At 37.2% G+C, this 20088-nt stretch overlaps 4 protein-coding genes across 5 annotated transcripts; 2 read left to right on the forward strand and 2 right to left on the reverse strand.

Moving 5' to 3' along the window:
- The first annotated feature begins 155 nt into the window (after positions 1–155).
- On the forward strand, positions 156–3099 carry LOC149405164 (UDP-Glycosyltransferase superfamily protein). Its single transcript, XM_089606898.1, has 3 exons — positions 156–739; positions 1565–2210; positions 2679–3099. The coding sequence occupies exons 1-3, from the start codon at positions 283–285 to the stop codon at positions 3094–3096; spliced, it is 1521 nt and encodes a 506-aa protein (XP_089463024.1). The 5' UTR covers positions 156–282; the 3' UTR covers positions 3097–3099.
- A 6376-nt stretch (positions 3100–9475) lies between these two features.
- On the reverse strand, positions 9476–10984 carry LOC149405165 (uncharacterized). Its single transcript, XM_089607780.1, has 2 exons — positions 10848–10984; positions 9476–10089 (listed from the first exon to the last, which is right to left on the reverse strand). Exon 2 carries the CDS (start codon positions 10079–10081, stop codon positions 9476–9478), a length of 606 nt encoding a protein of 201 aa, XP_089463906.1. The 5' UTR covers positions 10082–10089; positions 10848–10984.
- A 396-nt stretch (positions 10985–11380) lies between these two features.
- Positions 11381–12563, forward strand: LOC149405166 (uncharacterized). Its single transcript, XM_089607781.1, has one exon. It carries the CDS (start codon positions 11493–11495, stop codon positions 12561–12563), a length of 1071 nt encoding a protein of 356 aa, XP_089463907.1. The 5' UTR covers positions 11381–11492.
- A 4119-nt stretch (positions 12564–16682) lies between these two features.
- On the reverse strand, positions 16683–19679 carry LOC149405167 (tRNA-splicing endonuclease subunit Sen2-1-like). Of its 2 annotated transcripts, XM_089607235.1 has the most exons (4): positions 19494–19679; positions 19368–19425; positions 17687–18143; positions 16683–17176 (listed from the first exon to the last, which is right to left on the reverse strand). In XM_089607235.1, the coding sequence occupies exons 3-4, from the start codon at positions 18115–18117 to the stop codon at positions 16870–16872; spliced, it is 738 nt and encodes a 245-aa protein (XP_089463361.1). In that variant the 5' UTR covers positions 18118–18143; positions 19368–19425; positions 19494–19679; the 3' UTR covers positions 16683–16869. The 2 variants fall into 2 exon arrangements, with proteins under 2 accessions (XP_089463361.1, XP_089463360.1); XM_089607234.1 differs by having other exon boundaries at positions 16684–17176; positions 19368–19679.
- Positions 19680–20088: the final 409 nt, after the last annotated feature.

The raw sequence follows: 20088 nt of genomic DNA on the forward strand, positions 1-20088 counted from the left end.
AACATACATAACGCAACGCTCCAATCTCGACTCGATCACATGCTTATCTCTCTCTTTTTCCCGAACCCTAAAAAAGTTGCGTGAAAAAAGCACTCAGAGAAAAGAAGCATATATATATATATATATATGGGACCCAATTAAACGCACTCAGAAGAACGCCTTGCTTCAGTGCGTGCTTACCTCCCCAACTCTTGCCCAACTTTCCATACATATAGACAAACAAAAAGAGATAATAATAATACTAATAAAGATTGATAATTACAAAACCAACCACAAGCCAATATGGCGTCCTCGTCAATGAATAATCACAGCACCAATACAACAACATCATCGCCGTCGAAGCAAAAGAAGGGATTAATGTCGTCTTCATCAAAGTCAAACTCGAGCCTATGCACGACCCTCTTCTTCGTGGTTCTCTTCACAATCCCGGCTCTTTTCCTCCTCCACACTCCCACCACCACTCTCACCCTCTGCACCGCCGCCGTTGCTCCGCCGCCGCCGAAGAGGTGGTCCGGCGACCTCCTCTCGGCGGAGTTCGCGTGGAACAGACTCGCTTTCGACGATGGCTCGTCTCCGCCGCCGGTCCGGCTGAGGATCGCCGTGTTTTCGAGGAAGTGGCCGGCGGGGTCCGCACCGGGCGGGATGGAGAGACACGCGCACACGCTTCACACCGCTCTCGCCCGCCGTGGCCACCATGTCCACGTCTTCACCGGCTCCGGCGCCGCCGCCAAGGATGGAGGTAAACCCATCCTAATATTTGTTCTATTTTTTTTTATTAACAACAAATGAAAAATTTTAATTGATTTTTGTTGTAACATCTTAATTTTTTTATATACATATATAGAATTGTTAAATTAGTATTTTATTCTATTTTCATATATTTAGCATGCCATATTTTACAATTAAACTATTTCACAAATTATAGTGATTAAGTTAACTTAAGAGACATTTTAGTCTTCAATATTTTTTTAAATTGAATTAAAAAATATTGAATTGTATCAACTTAAGCATAATGTACTTAATGTTAAATATTTTAACACAAAATGAGTTTTGACTTAACTGGTAAAAATTGTTAAATAAAGTTCTACATTTGCGTTTATTAAATTTATTTACAACCATATAAACCACACTAACCCTTGCCAAAAATATAATTAAACTTAAAACTTTTTCCTAATCTTACATTTATCCCACGTTCCAAATTTCATTTTTTTTCCTCTTAGATTCTATTTTCTATCATATCACCAATACATTATAAATTTTCCTTCATTAAATTTATTAACAATATAAATAAACCACACTAACCTTTGCTTAAACTATAGCTAAACTTAAACTTTTCTATGCTTACGTTTTAGCCCACATTCCAAATTTAATTTGATCTTTTATTCATTTTCCTTCATTAAATTTATTTACAACAATAAACCACACTAACCTTTACTTAAATTAGAGCTAACCTTAAACTTTTCTAAGCTTCCCAAATTCCAAAAAAAAAAAAAATCTTTTATTTCATTTTTAGTCCTCTTAAATTAAATTGTTATCATCTTGCCCCCTCCACCAATAAGTCTAGTTTCATCGGCGGCGTCCGGACCGGGTTTTCCGACGATCCACCCACACGAGGGCGAGCCCGGCGACGGAGGCCGGTGGAGATACAACAAAGCATGGGAGCTCTTCGAGAGAGAACCGCCGTTCGACGTTGTCCACTCCGAGAGCGTGGCTCTCCCTCACTGGCTCGCAAAAAAGCTCCCGAACCTCGCCGTCTCGTGGCACGGAATCGCCCTCGAAAGCCTCCACTCGTTAATCGCCCAAGACCTCGCCGGAAACAGCTCCTCCAGTAACTCCATTGCAGACCTCCCGAAGATCCTCAACGAGATCCGATTCTTCCGAAGCTACGCCCACCACGTGGCCATCAGCGACTCGTGCGGCGACGTCCTCCGCGACGACTACCAAATCCCTCCGAGCCGCGTCCACGTCATCCTCAACGGCGTCGATGAGGCCGCTTTCTCACCAGACCCCTCCCTCGGGGTGGAATTCCGGCGGAGGCACGGGATTCCTCCGGCGAGCTCTTCGGTTGTCGTGTTCGGCGTGGCGGGGAGGCTGGTGAAGGACAAGGGACACCCGATACTCCACGAGGTCTTCTCGAGGCTGGCTCGAGCCAACCGGACCGACGTGTTCTTGGTGGTGGCGGGGTCGGGGCCGTGGGAGAGCCGGTACAGGCAAGTTTTTTTTTTTTTTTTTTTTTTTTAAAGGATTTTATAGGTTATTTAGTCATATGAAAATGTTAAATTTGTATAATAGCCGACGTCTAATTAATTATAATTAATTAATCTGATTCTATTGACAATAATTAATTGACAATTTTATCCAAATAATTCCAGCCCACATCGATAACTAATGGACGAGATTATTTAGATAAAATTTTCAATTAATTATTACTAATAGAATCAGTGATTAATTAACTATAATTAATCAAACTTTCACTATTTAACAAATAATATAATTATAGCTTATTTAGTGTATTTAACCCCATTGTTTTTCAGAATAATTTGTTAAAAACTACGTAAAATCTTTTAAATACTATACATAAGAAAACTATTTTCATTATTACACATTATCTAAATATTTTTTATATTTTAGCCCTCCAACTCAAATAAATTTCTGGCTTGGTCCTTGAGTACATACAGGGACGCCGTGATGAGGAATAACGTGGCGGTGGTGGGGTCGATGGGTCCCGGCGAGCTCCGGGGATTCTACAACGCCATTGACGTTTTCCTAAACCCTACGCTGAGGCCTCAGGGTCTTGATCTGACTCTGATGGAGGCGATGATGGCGGGGAAGCCGGTGATGGCGTCGAGGTTTCCGAGCATTCGGGGGACCATTTTGGTGGAGGAGGAGCTAGGGTTTCTGTTCTCGCCCAACGTGGAGGCTCTGTCGGAGGCGGTGGAGAGGGCGGCGGCGGAGGGGCCGGAGAGGCTGTCGGAGCGAGGGACGGCTTGCCGGAGATACGCCCAGTCCATGTTCACGGCCAGGAAGATGGGTTTGGCCTACGAGAGGCTCTTTTTGTGTATCAAGAATAGTACCTTTTGTCATTACTCTTCTTGACTTTATTATAGTTAAAAAAAAAAATACAATTCATTAATAATATACACATACAGTCACAGATTGTATACTTAATTTATTATTATTTTGAAGCGAATCCAGAATTCTCCCATAAGCTATCTATGAATATACTTAATGTTATAGTTAATGGTGCGTTGCATGTGAGTCTAGGAACTGTGTCCGGTTTTTGTACGCAACATTTTGGTGGACAATGGACAATTGTTTAACTCTTTTAAGTAAATTATAAGCATAGACTTTTTTTTTCTTTTTCTTTTTTTTTTTAAAGAAAAATATACGGTAGCAATAGTACTGACAGAAATATAACATTTTTGGGTACGTTTAATAGTGTATTAGTTTAACTCAGGTGAGGTAATGAAGTGTGAATAAATTAGCTAATTATGATGTTTCGTTTAAAACTTTAACTAGGAATAGCTATTTTATAATGTAACGTTATTCAATCAAGTTTAAAAAAAAAAAAAAAAATTCAAGTTAGTCCCACCACCTTTCAAGGACCGGAAAATTACCCGTCAAGCCACATAACCTTGGTAATTGTAGGTTTTAAGCGAGTTGTTTTCAATATTTTACTTTTTGTAACAATATCAAAAATATCGTAATATGGTAGATATCGCGGTATTATCGCGATAAAATAACAATAAATAATAAATTAAAACAAGATATATAGACGAAATATACCAACACTTTGATTTTAGCTAGATACCGACGGTATTTTGAACCTTGGACACACCTTAAGTCGAGACTTTCGGATTTTCAATGAACATTACACCACCAAACAAAATAATATGGAAGACAAAACTTGTTAGACTCTTGGTAAAAACTGGAACCAGCTTATATCACATTTAAATTTTTGAATACGGGGGATCGTATAGTATATATATTGAAGAAATTTATATTTTTACCATCAACCCATGGTCATCTAGATTGCTGAAAGAGATCTTCTAGGCTGAGTACTAATTTAACAAAGCAGATAAATAAATAATTACATGTATCTCCCATTGATTCCCTATGTGACAGAACTATATATTATATATAAAAAAAAATATAATGTATATTCAAACCTACATCTCCAATAAATAGAGCGATAATAAACAGAAAAATGCCATCACTAATCAAACACTGTTGTAAATAAATTGGTATGCTCATATAGGTAAAAAATATAGGGTTAATAAAGTAAAAAATATGGGGTAGATAATTAATTACCCTACACCTAACTTTTGACTAATGTACACAAATTTTCACTATAAATACATGAGGATGGTGAATGAAAAATCCATCCCTAAAATTCCTACAATTCATCTCCCATTTTCTCTCTACTCTTCATATTCTCCTCTTCTAAATTCTCACCATATTAGTGTTTGAAGAGTATTCAATTCAAGTTATTCATTTGGTTTTCATAACACGTTATCAGCACGATCACTCTCATCAAGATCGATTCGGAGGTATAATACTCTAAACACTAAAACTCGTATAACTATTATTTATTGTATAACGCCAGATTACTATACACAGGAGGCTCTGCCACCTTATGGTAATATGATGTGATTTACAATATTTTAACTTTGTTAATGTATAACATCATAGTACTATACATATGGAAGGCTATGCCTCCTTATAGTAAAATGATGTGAACTACATCTTACTTGTAATTAATATCAATTTTCTATATACAGGAGGCTCTGCCACCTTATAGAAAAATGCTATTAATTGCAAATTTATTTTAACTGCTCTAATTAATATTTTACTTTGATTAGCTATATCTTTTCAATACTCGTACATATACATATTGTTTATTACACATTGTTATGCTTAAATACAATAATTTTTATCACAAAATTAATAAATACCAACGGTAATATAACGGCTATAAACGGCTATATTTTACCTTATGTTATGAAAACCAAATGAATAACTTGAATTGAATACTCTTCAAACACTAATATGGTGAGAATTTAGAAGAGGAGAATATGAAGAGTAGAGAGAAAATGGGAGAGGAATTGTAGGAATTTTAGGGATGGATTTTTCATTCATCATCCTCATGTATTTATAGTGAAAATTTGTGTACATTAGTCAAAAGTTAGGTGTAGGGTAATTAATTATCTACCCCATATTTTTGACTTTATTTACCCTATATTTTTGACCTATATGAGCATACCAATTTATGTACAACACTCCCCCTTTGGGATGCTCATTGATACATTTACATGGTCAGCTGCCTCATTAAAAACCTTACTAGGAAAAACCCAGTGGGATAAAAACCTCAGTAAGGAAAAAAGAGTACAGCTATGCAAAGCTCCCCCTGATGCAGACGTTGGTGCGATCTTTCTACAAATCTTGCAATTTACGCATTCCAATGTCATGAACATGTTTTCTGAAAGTTGAAGTGTGGAGCGCTTTTGTGAGGAGATCAGATGAGTTATCACAAGAACGAATATACTGGATGTTGATAACATTGTTCTTCTCTAGTTCTTGGGTGAACGAAAAGAATTTCGGAGGGATGTGTTTTGTTCTGTCGCTCTTGATGAACCCTTCCTTCATTTGAGCAACACATGCGGCATTATCTTCATAAAGTGTGATGGGGTCTTCGATTGTTGGAAGACCACTGGTGGCTCTGATATGTTGCGTCATTGATCTCAGCCATACACATTCACGACTTGCTTCATGTAGTGCTATAATCTCCGCATGATTTGATGATGTAGCAACGAGCGTTTGATTTTGAGAACGCCAAGAAATTGCAGTCCCTCCATACGTAAACACGTATCCAGTCTGAGATCTCCCTTTGTGTGGATCTGATAAGTAACCTGCATCTGCATAACCAATCAAAGCTGGTTTTGTCTTGTTAGGATAAAATAATCCTAAATCTATCGTTCCTTGAAGATAACGAAGCACATGTTTGACACCATTCCAGTGTCTCTTTGTAGGAGCTGAGCTGAATCTTGCTAATAGATTAACTGCAAAAGCTATATCTGGTCGTGTGCAATTAGCAAGGTACATAAGGGCTCCAATCGCACTGAAATATGGTACTTCAGGACCAAGAATCTGTTCAGATTCCTCACATGGACGAAATGGGTCTTTTACCACATCTAGGGATCTGACAACCATTGGAGTACTTAAAGGATTTGACTTATCCATATGGAAGCGTTTTATCACATTTTTCGTGTAATTTGACTGATGCACAAATATTCCATTTTTCACGTGCTCAATCTGTAAGCCAAGACAATATTTTGTCTGCCCAAGATCTTTCATTTCAAATTCTTGCTTTAAGTAAGAGATTACTTCTTTAATCTCTTCATCAGTCCCAATGATGTTTAAATCATCAACATAAACAGCGATGATCACACATCCGGATGTTGTTTTCTTAATGAATACGCATGGACACAGAGAGTTATTGACATAACCTTTCTGTATTAAATATTCACTTAAGCGATTAAACCACATTCGTCCGGATTGCTTTAACCCATATAAAGATCTTTGTAATTTAATGGAATATTTTTCTCTAGGCTTCGAACTAGATGCTCCAGGCATCTTGAATCCTTCAGGGATCTTCATATATATTTGAGTATCTAGCGATCCGTATAAATAAGCTGTGACAACATCCATGAGATGCATATTTAGTTTCTCATGCACTGCTAGGCTGATCAAGTATCTGAATGTAATTCCATCCATTACAGGGGAATATGTTTCTTCAAAATCAATTCCGGGCCTTTGAGAAAAACCTTGGGCAACAAGTCGAGCCTTGTATCTCACAATCTCGTTTTTCTCATTTCTCTTTCGCACAACTACCCATTTGTATCCAACAGGTCTCACATCTACAGGTGTGAGTACTATAGGTCCAAAGACCTTGCGCTTGTTAAGCGAGTCAAGTTCGGCTTGAATTGCATTTTTCCATTCCCCCCAATCGTGTCTATTTTTACATTCAGTAACAGACCTTGGTTCGGGATCCCCATCATTTTCATTCATGACATCGCATGCCAGACTATATGGAATGCATCATCGATTTCATCATTTCGGTTCCATTGTATACCTGTATTGGCATAATTAATTGAAATTTCTCGATTTTCCTCGTTTTGTATTTCTGGAATACATTCCTCCATTTTGGGGTCATTTTGTCTCTGCTCCTTTTCTTTTCCGATGATTTTTATCTTTGGAACCAAATGGTCTTCCACGCTTCAGACGTGTTGTGACTTCATGAGTGACTTTATTTTCAACATGTCCTTTTGGAATATCAATTTGCGTAAGAGCATTTGCAGCTGGAATGTATGATTTAGTCACTCTTTTAGTGTCTGTAAACGCATCAGGAAGTTGATTTGCAATACTTTGCAAATGTACAATCATTTCCACTTCTCCTTCACAATCTTTTGTGTAAGGGTCAAGATGCAATAATGTTGGTACAGACCAAGTAATTTCCCTTTCCATCTGTTTTCTTTCTCCCCCTAATACTGGGAAATTTTCCTCATCAAAATGGCAATCAGCAAACCGTGCTGTAAAAACATCACCAGTTTGAGATTCTAGATACCTAACAATAGATGGACTTTCATATCCTACATAAATTTCAAGCCTTCTTTGAGGTGGTGCTATAGGCACATAAACAGCACATACATAAATTCTCAGATGAGATATATTTGGTACTTGGCCAAATGCAAGTTGCAGAAGGGAATATTTATGATATGTACTCGGTCGGATGCGAATTAATGCAGCATCATGTAATATTGCATGACCCCATATTGAAGCAGGGAGCTTTGTTCTCATTATCAATGGTCTAGCAATAAGCTGGAGGCGCTTGATTAGCGATTCAGCTAGACCATTTTGTGTATGCACATGAGCAACAGGATGCTCAACATCAATCCCAACTGACATACAATAATCATCGAATGTTTTGGATGTAAATTCACCGGCATTATCAAGCCTGATTTTCTTAATTGTATAATCAGGAAATTGAGCTCGTAATTTAATTATTTGAGCAAGTAATTTCGCAGATGCTATATTGCGAGTTGATAACAGACAAACATGCGACCATTTGCTAGAGGCATCTATCAATACCATGAAGTATCGAAATGGACCAGATGGTGGGTGAATAGCCCCACATATATCACCTTGAATACGTTCAAGGAACGTAGGTGATTCTGTTTCAACATTTCCCGGTGAAGGCCTTATGATAAGCTTTCCAAGAGAACAAGCTTTACATGGGAAAATATTACCTTGAGGGATCTTCTGGCCCTTCAATGGATGCCCATGTGTATTTTCAATAATTCTTCGCATCATAATAGAACCAGGATGACCCAAACGATTATGCCATGTCGTTAAAATTGAAGACTCAATGACTACCGAATTTGATTCTATCGCATTTATATGTGTAGTGCAATCCAGTAGGGAGCATAGGTAGTTTTTCTAAAATTTGTTTCTTTCCGAATTTGGATGTCGTAAGACACATATATTTCATGGTGCCTTCAGTTATAGACTGAGTATTAAATCCATGAGAATATATGTCATTAAAACTCAACAAGTTTCGTTTGGATCTCGGTGAAAATAAAGCATTATTTATATTGAATTCTGTTCCATTTGGCAGTGTGAAATTTGCCTTACCAATACCTTCAATCAGATCTACAGGACCTGATATTGTATTCACAAAATTTTTCGTTGGTTTTATCATTGAGAAAAACCTTTTATCATACAAAATAGTATGCGTTGTTCCACTATCCGGTATGCAAATTTCTCCAGTACCAACCATTTGGTTCGCCTCACAATTTGCTTTTTCCATATGATAACTTCAGATTAAAACAAAAATAAAGTTAATGAGAAAGACGTACTTATATTATATAATACTAATGTGTTACAGAGTCTTGAAAAATATTACACATATTATATTTAAGTAACTAGGTGAAATACTGGACTTTACTTCATTCCCAAACATGGGAAAAACATACATGCATCATTAATCTAGAAGTCTTCTGTGAAAACAGCAGAATCAGCAACAGTGTGCGCAAGATCACCATCGAAGTCGGAAGCATTAAGATGAGTGGAGTCATCTTAAGGTTCTTGGTCAATAAAGTTGACCTCTCTTTCTTTCCCCTTTAAGGATGCTTTATATAGATTGCACAATTGTTGAGGAACACGGCAAAGTCTAGACCAATGTCCTTTTGTGCCACATCTATGACAAACATCTTCACTACCCTTGGAAGTACTTGGGTATTTTCCTTTTTTGTGTGGATAATCGTTATTCTTTTCATCTTGCTGCTTCTTATGATAATCTTTCGTGGTATTGTAGGAATGGTTATGATTATAACCACTTCGACCACGTCCGCGACCATGACCACGATCACGACCACAACCTCGACCTCGTCCTCGACCCGGAATATAGTTCCGTTGTTCAGTTTCTTCGGAGTTGACACGCTTTTGAACCTATCGGACGGGATTGGTGATTCTTTATCAGTAATTCATTATTCTTTTCTGCGACTAGAAGACAAGTAATTAGTTCAGAATATTTCGTAAATCCTCGAACACGATATTGTTGTTGCAAGGTTACGTTTGATGCATGGAAAGTGGTGAACGTCTTTTCCAGCATGTCATGATCTGTCTTTTGGTCTCCACAAAATCTCAGATGAGATACTATTCGGAACATCGCAGAGTTATATTCGCTGACTTTTTTGAAATCTTGGAACCGTAAAGCGTTCCATTGATCACGGTATACTGGAAGCATGATCTCCTTTTGGTGAAAATATCTGTCCCTCAACTCCTTCCAGAGTAAACTTGGATCTCTGGTGGTGAGGTATTCACTTTTCAATCCCTCGTCAAGATGTCGACGAAGGAAAATTAAAGATTTTGCCTTGTCTATATTTGACGAGGTATTTTCTTCAGAAAGTGTTTCCAGTAAACCCAAAGATTCCAGATGCATTTCTACATCCACCTTCCAAGGCATGTAGTTTTGGCCTGTGATGTCTAGAGGACTGAAATCGAGCTTGACGAGATTTGCCATGATGATAACTATTATGAAATATAAAATTTCTTAGATTAATAATTAAAGACATATAAGTCTACAAGAATTGTAAGGAATAAAAATAAATACATGAATCCAAACATTACTACAACGAAATAAAATTCTTTCGGTGGAATTTATATGGTAGAAATATAAGCATTAAACATTACAATAAATATGGCAATAAAGACTAGTAGTAAGCGAGACATTTTGAGCTTGTACCGAAAAAAATAGTAGGAGAAGAGAAAAATATGTATGAGGTAGAAAAATTTGAGATTTTTGTGTGGTTAAAAATGAGTTGAATAGATATGTATTTATAAGGTAAAATATAGCCGTTTATAGCCGTTATATTACCGTTGGTATTTATTAATTTTGTGATAAAAATTATTGTATTTAAGCATAACAATGTGTAATAAACAATATATATATATGTACGAGTATTGAAAAGATATAGCTACTCAAAGTAAAATATTAATTAGAGCAATTAAAATAAATTTGTAATTAATAGCATTTTTCTATAAGGTGGCAGAGCCTCCTGTATATAGAAAATTGATATTAATTACAAGTAAGATGTAGTTCACATCACTTTACTATAAGGAGGCAGAGCCTTCCATATGTATAGTACTATGATGTTATACATTAACAAAGTTAAAATATTGTAAATCACATCATATTACCATAAGGTGGCAGAGCCTCCTGTGTATAGTAATCTGGCGTTATACAATAAATAATAGTTATACGAGTTTTAGTGTTTAGAGTATTATACCTCCGAATCGATCTTGACGAGAGTGATCGTGCTGATAACGTGTTATGAAAACCAAATGAATAACTTGAATTGAATACTCTTCAAACACTAATATGGTGAGAATTTAGAAGAGGAGAATATGAAGAGTAGAGAGAAAATGGGAGATGAATTGTAGGAATTTTAGGGATGGATTTTTCATTCACCATCCTCATGTATTTATAGTGAAAATTTGTGTACATTAGTCAAAAGTTAGGTGTAGGGTAATTAATTATCTACCCCATATTTTTGACTTTATTTACCCTATATTTTTTTACCTATACGAGCATACCAATTTATTTACAACAACTTATAAATACATATCTATTCAACTCATTTTTAACTACACAAAAATCTCAAATTTTTCTACCTCATACATATTTTTCTCTTCTCCTACTATTTTTTTCGGTACAAGCTCAAAATGTCTCGCTTACTACTAGTCTTTATTGTCATATTTATTGTAATGTTTAATGCTTATATTTCTACCATATAAATTCCACCGAAAGAATTTTATTTCGTTGTAGTAATGTTTGGATTCATGTATTTATTTTTATTCCTTACAATTCTTGTAGACTTATATGTCTTTAATTATTAATCTAAGAAATTTTATATTTCATAATAGTTATCATCATGGCAAATCTCGTCAAGCTCGATTTCAGTCCTCTAGACATCACAGGCCAAAACTACATGCCTTGGAAGGTGGATGTAGAAATGCATCTGGAATCTTTGGGTTTACTGGAAACACTTTCTGAAGAAAATATCTCGTCAAATATAGACAAGGCAAAATCTTTAATTTTCCTTCGTCGACATCTTGACGAGGGATTGAAAAGTGAATACCTCACCACCAGAGATCCAAGTTTACTCTGGAAGGAGTTGAGGGACAGATATTTTCACCAAAAGGAGATCATGCTTCCAGTATACCGTGATCAATGGAACGCTTTACGGTTCCAAGATTTCAAAAAAGTCAGCGAATATAACTCTGCGATGTTCCGAATAGTATCTCATCTGAGATTTTGTGGAGACCAAAAGACAGATCATGACATGCTGGAAAATACGTTCACCACTTTCCATGCATCAAACGTAATCTTGCAACAACAATATCGTGTTCAAGGATTTACGAAATATTCTGAACTAATTACTTGTCTTCTAGTCGCAGAAAACAATAATAAATTACTGATAAAGAATCACCAATCCCGTCCGATAGGTTCAAAAGCGTTACCTGAAGTAAACGCTGTCAACTCCGAAGAAACTGAACAACGGAACTATATTCCGAGTCGAGGACGAGGTCGAGGTCGTGGTCGTGGTCGTGGTCGTGGTCATGGTCGCGGACGTGGATACGGACGTGGTCGAAGTGGTTATAATCATAACCATTCTTACAATACCACGAAAGATTATCATAAGAAGCAGCAAGATGAAAAGAATAACGATTATCCACACAAAAAAGGAAAATACCCAAGTACTTCCAAGGGTAGTGAAGATGTTTGTCATAGATGTGGCACAAAAGGACATTGGTCTAGACTTTGCCGTGTTCCTCAACAATTGTGCAATCTATATAAAGCATCCTTAAAGGGGAAAGAAAGAGAGGTCAACTTTATTGACCAAGAACCTTTAGATGACTCCACTCATCTTAATGCTTCCGACTTCGATGGTGATCTTGCTCACACTGTTGCTGATTCTGCTGTTTTCACAGAAGACTTCTAGATTAATGATGCATGTATGTTTTTCCCATGTTTGGGAATGAAGTAAAGTCCAGTATTTCACCTAGTTACTTAAATATAATATGTGTAATATTTTTCAAGACTCTGTAACACATTAGTATTATATAATATAAGTACGTCTTTCTCATTAACTTTATTTTTGTTTTAATCTGAAGTTATCATATGGAAAAAGCAAATTGTGAGGCGAACCAAATGGTTGGTACTGGAGAAATTTGCATACAGGATAGTGGAACAACGCATACTATTTTGAATGATAAAAGGTTTTTCTCAATGATAAAACCAACGAAAAATTTTGTGAATACAATATCAGGTCCTGTAGATCTGATTGAAGGTATTGGTAAGGCAAATTTCACACTGCCAAATGGAACAGAATTCAATATAAATAATGCTTTATTTTCACCGAGATCCAAACGAAACTTGTTGAGTTTTAATGACATATATTCTCATGGATTTAATACTCAGTCTATAACTGAAGGCACCATGAAATATATGTGTCTTACGACATCCAAATTCGGAAAGAAACAAATTTTAGAAAAACTACCTATGCTCCCTACTGGATTGCACTACACATATATAAATGCGATAGAATCAAATTCGGTAGTCATTGAGTCTTCAATTTTAACGACATGGCATAATCGTTTGGGTCATCCTGGTTCTATTATGATGCGAAGAATTATTGAAAATACACATGGGCATCCATTGAAGGGCCAGAAGATCCCTCAAGGTAATATTTTCCCATGTAAAGCTTGTTCTCTTGGAAAGCTTATCATAAGGCCTTCACCGGGAAATGTTGAAACAGAATCACCTACGTTCCTTGAACGTATTCAAGGTGATATATGTGGGGCTATTCACCCACCATCTGGTCCATTTCGATACTTCATGGTATTGATAGATGCCTCTAGCAAATGGTCGCATGTTTGTCTGTTATCAACTCGCAATATGGCATCTGCGAAATTACTTGCTCAAATAATTAAATTACGAGCTCAATTTCCTGATTATACAATTAAGAAAATCAGGCTTGATAATGCCGGTGAATTTACATCCCAAACATTCGATGATTATTGTATGTCAGTTGGGATTGATGTTGAGCATCTTGTTGCTCATGTACATACACAAAATGGTCTAGCTGAATCGCTAATCAAGCGCCTCCAGCTTATTGCTAGACCATTGATAATGAGAACAAAGCTCCCTGCTTCAATATGGGGTCATGCAATATTACATGATGCTGCATTAATTCGCATCCGACCGAGTACATATCATAAATATTCCCTTCTGCAACTTGCATTTGGCCAAGTACCAAATATATCTCATCTGAGAATTTATGTATGTGCTGTTTATGTGCCTATAGCACCACCTCAAAGAAGGCTTGAAATTTATGTAGGATATGAAAGTCCATCTATTGTTAGGTATCTAGAATCTCAAACTGGTGATGTTTTTACAGCACGGTTTGCTGATTGCCATTTTGATGAGGAAAATTTCCCAGTATTAGGGGGAGAAAGAAAACAGATGGAAAGGGAAATTACTTGGTCTGTACCAACATTATTGCATCTTGACCCTTACACAAAAGATTGTGAAGGAGAAGTGGAAATGATTGTACATTTGCAAAGTATTGCAAATCAACTTCCTGATGCGTTTACAGACACTAAAAGAGTGACTAAATCATACATTCCAGCTACAAATGCTCCTGCGCAAATTGATATTCCAAAAGGACATGTTGAAAATAAAGTCACACATGAAGTCACAACACGTCTGAAGCGTGGAAGACCATTTGGTTCCAAAGATAAAAATCCTCGGAAAAGAAAAGGAGCAGAGACAAAATGACCCCAAAATGGAGGAATGTATTCCAGAAATACAAAACGAGGAAAATCGAGAAATTTCAATTAATTATGCCAATACAGGTATACAATGGAACCGAAATGATGAAATCGATGATGCATTCCATATAGTCTGGCATGCGATGTCATGAATGAAAATGATGGGGATCCCGAACCAAGGTCTGTTACTGAATGTAAAAATAGACACGATTGGGGGGAATGGAAAAATGCAATTCAAGCCGAACTTGACTCGCTTAACAAGCGCAAGGTCTTTGGACCTATAGTACTCACACCTGTAGATGTGAGACCTGTTGGATACAAATGGGTATTTGTGCGAAAGAGAAATGAGAAAAACGAGATTGTGAGATACAAGGCTCGACTTGTTGCCCAAGGTTTTTCTCAAAGGCCCGGAATTGATTTTGAAGAAACATATTCCCCTGTAATGGATGGAATTACATTCAGATACTTGATCAGCCTAGCAGTGCATGAGAAACTAAATATGCATCTCATGGATGTTGTCACAGCTTATTTATACGGATCGCTAGATACTCAAATATATATGAAGATCCCTGAAGGATTCAAGATGCCTGGAGCATCTAGTTCGAAGCCTAGAGAAAAATATTCCATTAAATTACAAAGATCTTTATATGGGTTAAAGCAATCCGGACGAATGTGGTTTAATCGCTTAAGTGAATATTTAATACAGAAAGGTTATGTCAATAACTCTCTGTGTCCATGCGTATTCATTAAGAAAACAACATCCGGATGTGTGATCATCGCTGTTTATGTTGATGATTTAAACATCATTGGGACTGATGAAGAGATTAAAGAAGTAATCTCTTACTTAAAGCAAGAATTTGAAATGAAAGATCTTGGGAAGACAAAATATTGTCTTGGCTTACAGATTGAGCACGTGAAAAATGGAATATTTGTGCATCAGTCAAATTACACGAAAAATGTGATAAAACGCTTCCATATGGATAAGTCAAATCCTTTAAGTACTCCAATGGTTGTCAGATCCCTAGATGTGGTAAAAGACCCATTTCGTCCATGTGAGGAATCTGAACAAATTCTTGGTCCTGAAGTACCATATTTCAGTGCGATTGGAGCCCTTATGTACCTTGCTAATTGCACACGACCAGATATAGCTTTTGCAGTTAATCTATTAGCAAGATTCAGCTCAGCTCCTACAAAGAGACACTGGAATGGTGTCAAACATGTGCTTCGTTATCTTCAAGGAACGATAGATTTAGGATTATTTTATCCTAACAAGACAAAACCAGCTTTGATTGGTTATGCAGATGCAGGTTACTTATCAGATCCACACAAAGGGAGATCTCAGACTGGATACGTGTTTACGTATGGAGGGACTGCAATTTCTTGGCGTTCTCAAAAGCAAACGCTCGTTGCTACATCATCAAATCATGCGGAGATTATAGCACTACATGAAGCAAGTCGTGAATGTGTATGGCTGAGATCAATGACGCAACATATCAGAGCCACCAGTGGTCTTCCAACAATCGAAGACCCCATCACACTTTATGAAGATAATGCCGCATGTGTTGCTCAAATGAAGGAAGGGTTCATCAAGAGCGACAGAACAAAACACATCCCTCCGAAGTTCTTTTCGTTCACCCAAGAACTAGAGAAGAACAATGTTATCAACATCCAGTATATTCGTTCTTGTGATAACTCATCTGATCTCCTCACAAAAGCGCTCCCCACTTCAACTTTCAGAAAACATGTTCATGACATTGGAATGCGTAAATTGCAAGATTTGTAGAAAGACCGCACCAACGTCTGCATTAGGGGGAGCTTTGTATAGCTGTACTCTTTTTTCATTACTGAGGTTTTTATCCCACTGGGTTTTTCCTAGTAAGGTTTTTAATGAGGCAGCTGACCATGTAAATGTATCAATGAGCATCCCAAAGGGGGAGTGTTGTAAATAAATTGATATGCTCATATAGGTAAAAAATATAGGGTAAATAAAGTCAAAAATATGGGGTAGATAATTAATTACCCTACACCTAACTTTTGACTAATGTACACAAATTTTCACTATAAATACATGAGGATGATGAATGAAAAATCCATCCCTAAAATTCCTACAATTCCTCTCCCATTTTCTCTCTACTCTTCATATTCTCCTCTTCTAAATTCTCACCATATTAGTGTTTGAAAAGTATTCAATTCAAGTTATTCATTTGATTTTCATAACAAACACTTCATAACCATTTTTTTTTTAATTATTAAATATGGATAGCACAAATAAAACGACAATGACTACGCAAATATAATATAAAATTAAAAAAAAATAAAAAGAACTCGAAGCTTAATCAAATTACCACTTCACTTACTCACAAAACTAGCAATTGTATTAGCACTAACTAACAGAATACATTGAGCAAAAAAATGAAAATAAAAAATTTGTAACTCTTGATTTTACCGTCTCTATCAATTCCCAACTATCAGAACTTATTTTTTAATCATTTCGACTCTCTCACGATCTCCGCGGCATTGTTCAGGAAGCCACCTCGAGATGGTCCGCTCCGCAACGTTGTACCCTTCCAAACACAAAGGCGAGCTATCGCCTCTGCCATTTTCAATGACGTCAAGGACCAACAAGGTCTTGGCTACTCCGCCACATAGGCGGCCGGCGCAGTGAACGTCGGACCACACCCCAAGCCTCGAGTTTTCGTATCCTTCGGACAGAACGAGCACGGCAAACTCGGAGTGCACGAGCCCCGGGTGGTGCCTATACGCCACGAAGTCCGCACCGTACCTAAAGGTGGGCATTTTGAATGGTTAAAATTAATCGGTCGATTTATTTGCATTTTACCCGTTCTTTTTGGTCAAAATTAACCAAGCGGTTAATTTTAACAGGTTATTTCATAGTTAATCGCGGTCAACCAATCACAAAATTATAGTAATAATAATAATAATAATGAAACTAACGGGTAATTGGTTAACCATTCTAAAGAAACACGGTTAAGCGTTCAAAATAATTTAAACGTCCATTAGGTAAATAGCCACATTTACAGTTTGACATTGATAAATAGCTAACGTCTCGTAAATTTTAGGTAAATAGACACTTTCATATATTTACAGACGTAAATCTTAGGTAAATAACCACTTCCATTTATTAGGCTACGTCATCTTTATGGATAGTTACCTAAAATTTACGAAACATTGGCTATATAGCAATTTCAAACGTTTTAGTTGGCTATTTACCTAATTTTTTTTATAATTAAAGTTTTAATTTGTTGACCATTTTGTCCACCTTTAGCCCTACCTTACCCCGGACGTGACGACCCAATTCTTTAGCCGGAGATGAGAGTAGGCCTTATATAGACGAGGGAAAAACTCCACCTCTGATTTCATGTGTCGCCACAGAGCTATATTGTCGTACGTCGCCGAGCTGCTCTTCTCTCTGTTGTCGACAATGGCTAGGCATTTCAGGGCGGCGCAGAGGTAAAACGCCTCTTCCGGGCCAAGTTGGAACCACTGTTTGTCTCTCGCGCAAGTTGTGACCGGAACGCCGAAGCAAGCGCGGTTGAGCAAATCGGCTTCTTGTGGGTCCAGGCAAACCAGGACGTTGGACTCGGAAAGCAGTCCGTGGGCCTGAGATTGGATTAGAGAAGATTGAAGCTGTGAGACTATCTGGGACATGGGTTCGCTTTGAGCTTTTGCTTCCGAGCCCTTTCCTTTCCATCTGACTCCCATTGCTTGATCAGTCCTGTTTATAACTCCTGAAGAGGATTTATAACTTTCCTCAGGCCTCAGCCAATCCTGACTCGTAACTATAATTTCCCTTTATTTCACTTCCTTGAAAAACCAGCATTTTATCTCAATTTCGATAGCGGTTTTTACGTTCTCATAAATCCCGGTTTAAGCCTCAATTTTCTAAATCACCTACAAATTTCAATCTATTCAACTAGATAGATTTATTATTCTTTGTTTATACTTTGTTAAAAAAAAAATGTCTCACTTATCACTCAAATTTGCACTTGCATTTCCGTTACGGTTTAACATTGTTCTTTGCAACAGTTTTATTTCCTTGCCCTCTTCATCGCCTTTTCCCCGCTCCTTGAAAATAGCCGACCTTCGACAGAGACCATCGCAGATTCGTAAAATCCTATCGATTTCTCCGTCGCTCGGACGAAGCGCCACCAAGCCATGTCGATAAATTCTTCACCTATTTACTTTGCTCGAGATCGACGGTGTACAGATTTGAGGACCTCCACAGCTCATTAAAACCTCAGTTTTTTGGTGGCATAGGGTTTGGTGATTCTAATAAGAGCAGTGTCACGTTGTTCTCCGCTGAACAACCAAACAAGACTCGAGCCTTTCTCATTTTTACATCGACAGCATCGCATTTACATAGACAAACCGCCTAGATTGAGCATGAGTTAGCACCAGCTCAACTTTGATTATCTAACTTTTTATAAGTAGTCTTGATTATGAAATCGTAGTATGTTTCGGTGTATTACAGATTCTCTAGTCTTGCCGTGTTTGTTTGGTGTTGTCGAGTTATGGTAAATTCAAGACCTTTGTCTTGAGTTTAGTAAATGAAAGTATTGCGAAGAACAATGTTAAACCGTAACAGAATTACATGTGTAATTTGAGTGATGAATGAGACCTTTTAAATAAACTATGAACATAGAATAATAAATCTGTCTAGTTGAATAGATTCTTATTTGTAGGTGATTTAGAAGATTAAGGCTTAAATCGGGATCTATTAGAACAGAGTAACTGTTGTCGATGTGTTTTGACGAAGATTAACTATTCTAGCGTCTAGAAATTAATCTAACATAAATGTTTGTTTTGCATTTCATTTCACTCGGCTTAACACCATTTAATCAAATTCTCTATTCTTTCCAGGTAATACTATAGAATATAGCAAGCAAACACATTACTTTCACAATCCCAAACCAAAGAATTAATACTCAGAAATCAAGCAAAGAAACACATACCTCACAAAGCCATTGTTTTCTCTGAATTGGGCTAAATATCCAACTCGATCAGTCTTACCTACAAACACACACTGTTATAGATTAAAATGCTTTAGCAAATTATGTCAAATCGAAGCTTTCCGGCACCGGATCTGAGCTCAGCGGTATTGAATCGGCGACAAATCGCGTTGGAAGTGGCGGGCGACGAGGCGGAGCACGATAGTCGAAGCGGATCGGAATTCTCAGGGGCGAATTTCAAGTTTTCAACGAGGAAGATGATGTGTTGAGAATGTGGGCCTTAATGGGCCACTAGGTCATTCAATTTGTACAGACCCAACTGGAGTTTCAAGGGAGGGAGTGTTGTTATAGGATTAAAATGCTTTAGCAAATTTTGTAGAATATTTTACATGATTGCCTATATAAAGATAAGTGTAACCGTGGAGTAATTTGAACAATCATAAATCAAATACTTGTTTTACTCTTTATTTTCTTTGTCTTTCAGTCAGGGCCGGCCCGAACTCATCCGGGGCCCTAAGCGAATAAATATTTTGGGGTCTTTTGATAACAATACAAATTCTAATTGTTGTATACTCACTTGACGAACGAGATTAAAACAAATTATAATTACCTGTTATGTACACTGAAACTCAAACTCCAGTTCTAATTGTCCTGTGTATACTCAAACTCAAATCCAAGCAGCCAAGCTCACACGCAAATTCTAATTGTCTTGAGTATATCAGCC

The sequence above is a fragment of the Urtica dioica genome, chromosome 2 (genome assembly GCF_054948205.1).
Source record: "Urtica dioica subsp. dioica isolate 48M chromosome 2, U.dioica_male_clone48M_v1_H2, whole genome shotgun sequence".
Lineage (NCBI taxonomy): Eukaryota > Viridiplantae > Streptophyta > Magnoliopsida > Rosales > Urticaceae > Urtica > Urtica dioica.

Excerpts from the sequence above, each read along its gene's own strand:
- LOC149405164 (XM_089606898.1), top strand. The coding sequence starts at position 283 with ATGGCGTCCTCGTCAATGAATAATCACAGCACCAATACAACAACATCA. Across the intron at positions 740-1,564 it reads CGCCGCCGCCAAGGATGGAG|TTTCATCGGCGGCGTCCGGA; the intron begins GTAAACCCATCC and ends CAATAAGTCTAG. Across the intron at positions 2,211-2,678 it reads CCGTGGGAGAGCCGGTACAG|GGACGCCGTGATGAGGAATA; the intron begins GCAAGTTTTTTT and ends GAGTACATACAG.
- LOC149405165 (XM_089607780.1), bottom strand. The coding sequence starts at position 10,081 with ATGGCAAATCTCGTCAAGCTCGATTTCAGTCCTCTAGACATCACAGGC.
- LOC149405166 (XM_089607781.1), top strand. The coding sequence starts at position 11,493 with ATGGCAAATCTCGTCAAGCTCGATTTCAGTCCTCTAGACATCACAGGC.
- LOC149405167 (XM_089607235.1), bottom strand. The coding sequence starts at position 18,117 with ATGGGAGTCAGATGGAAAGGAAAGGGCTCGGAAGCAAAAGCTCAAAGC. Across the intron at positions 17,177-17,686 it reads GTCGTCACGTCCGGGGTAAG|GTACGGTGCGGACTTCGTGG; the intron begins GTAGGGCTAAAG and ends GCCCACCTTTAG.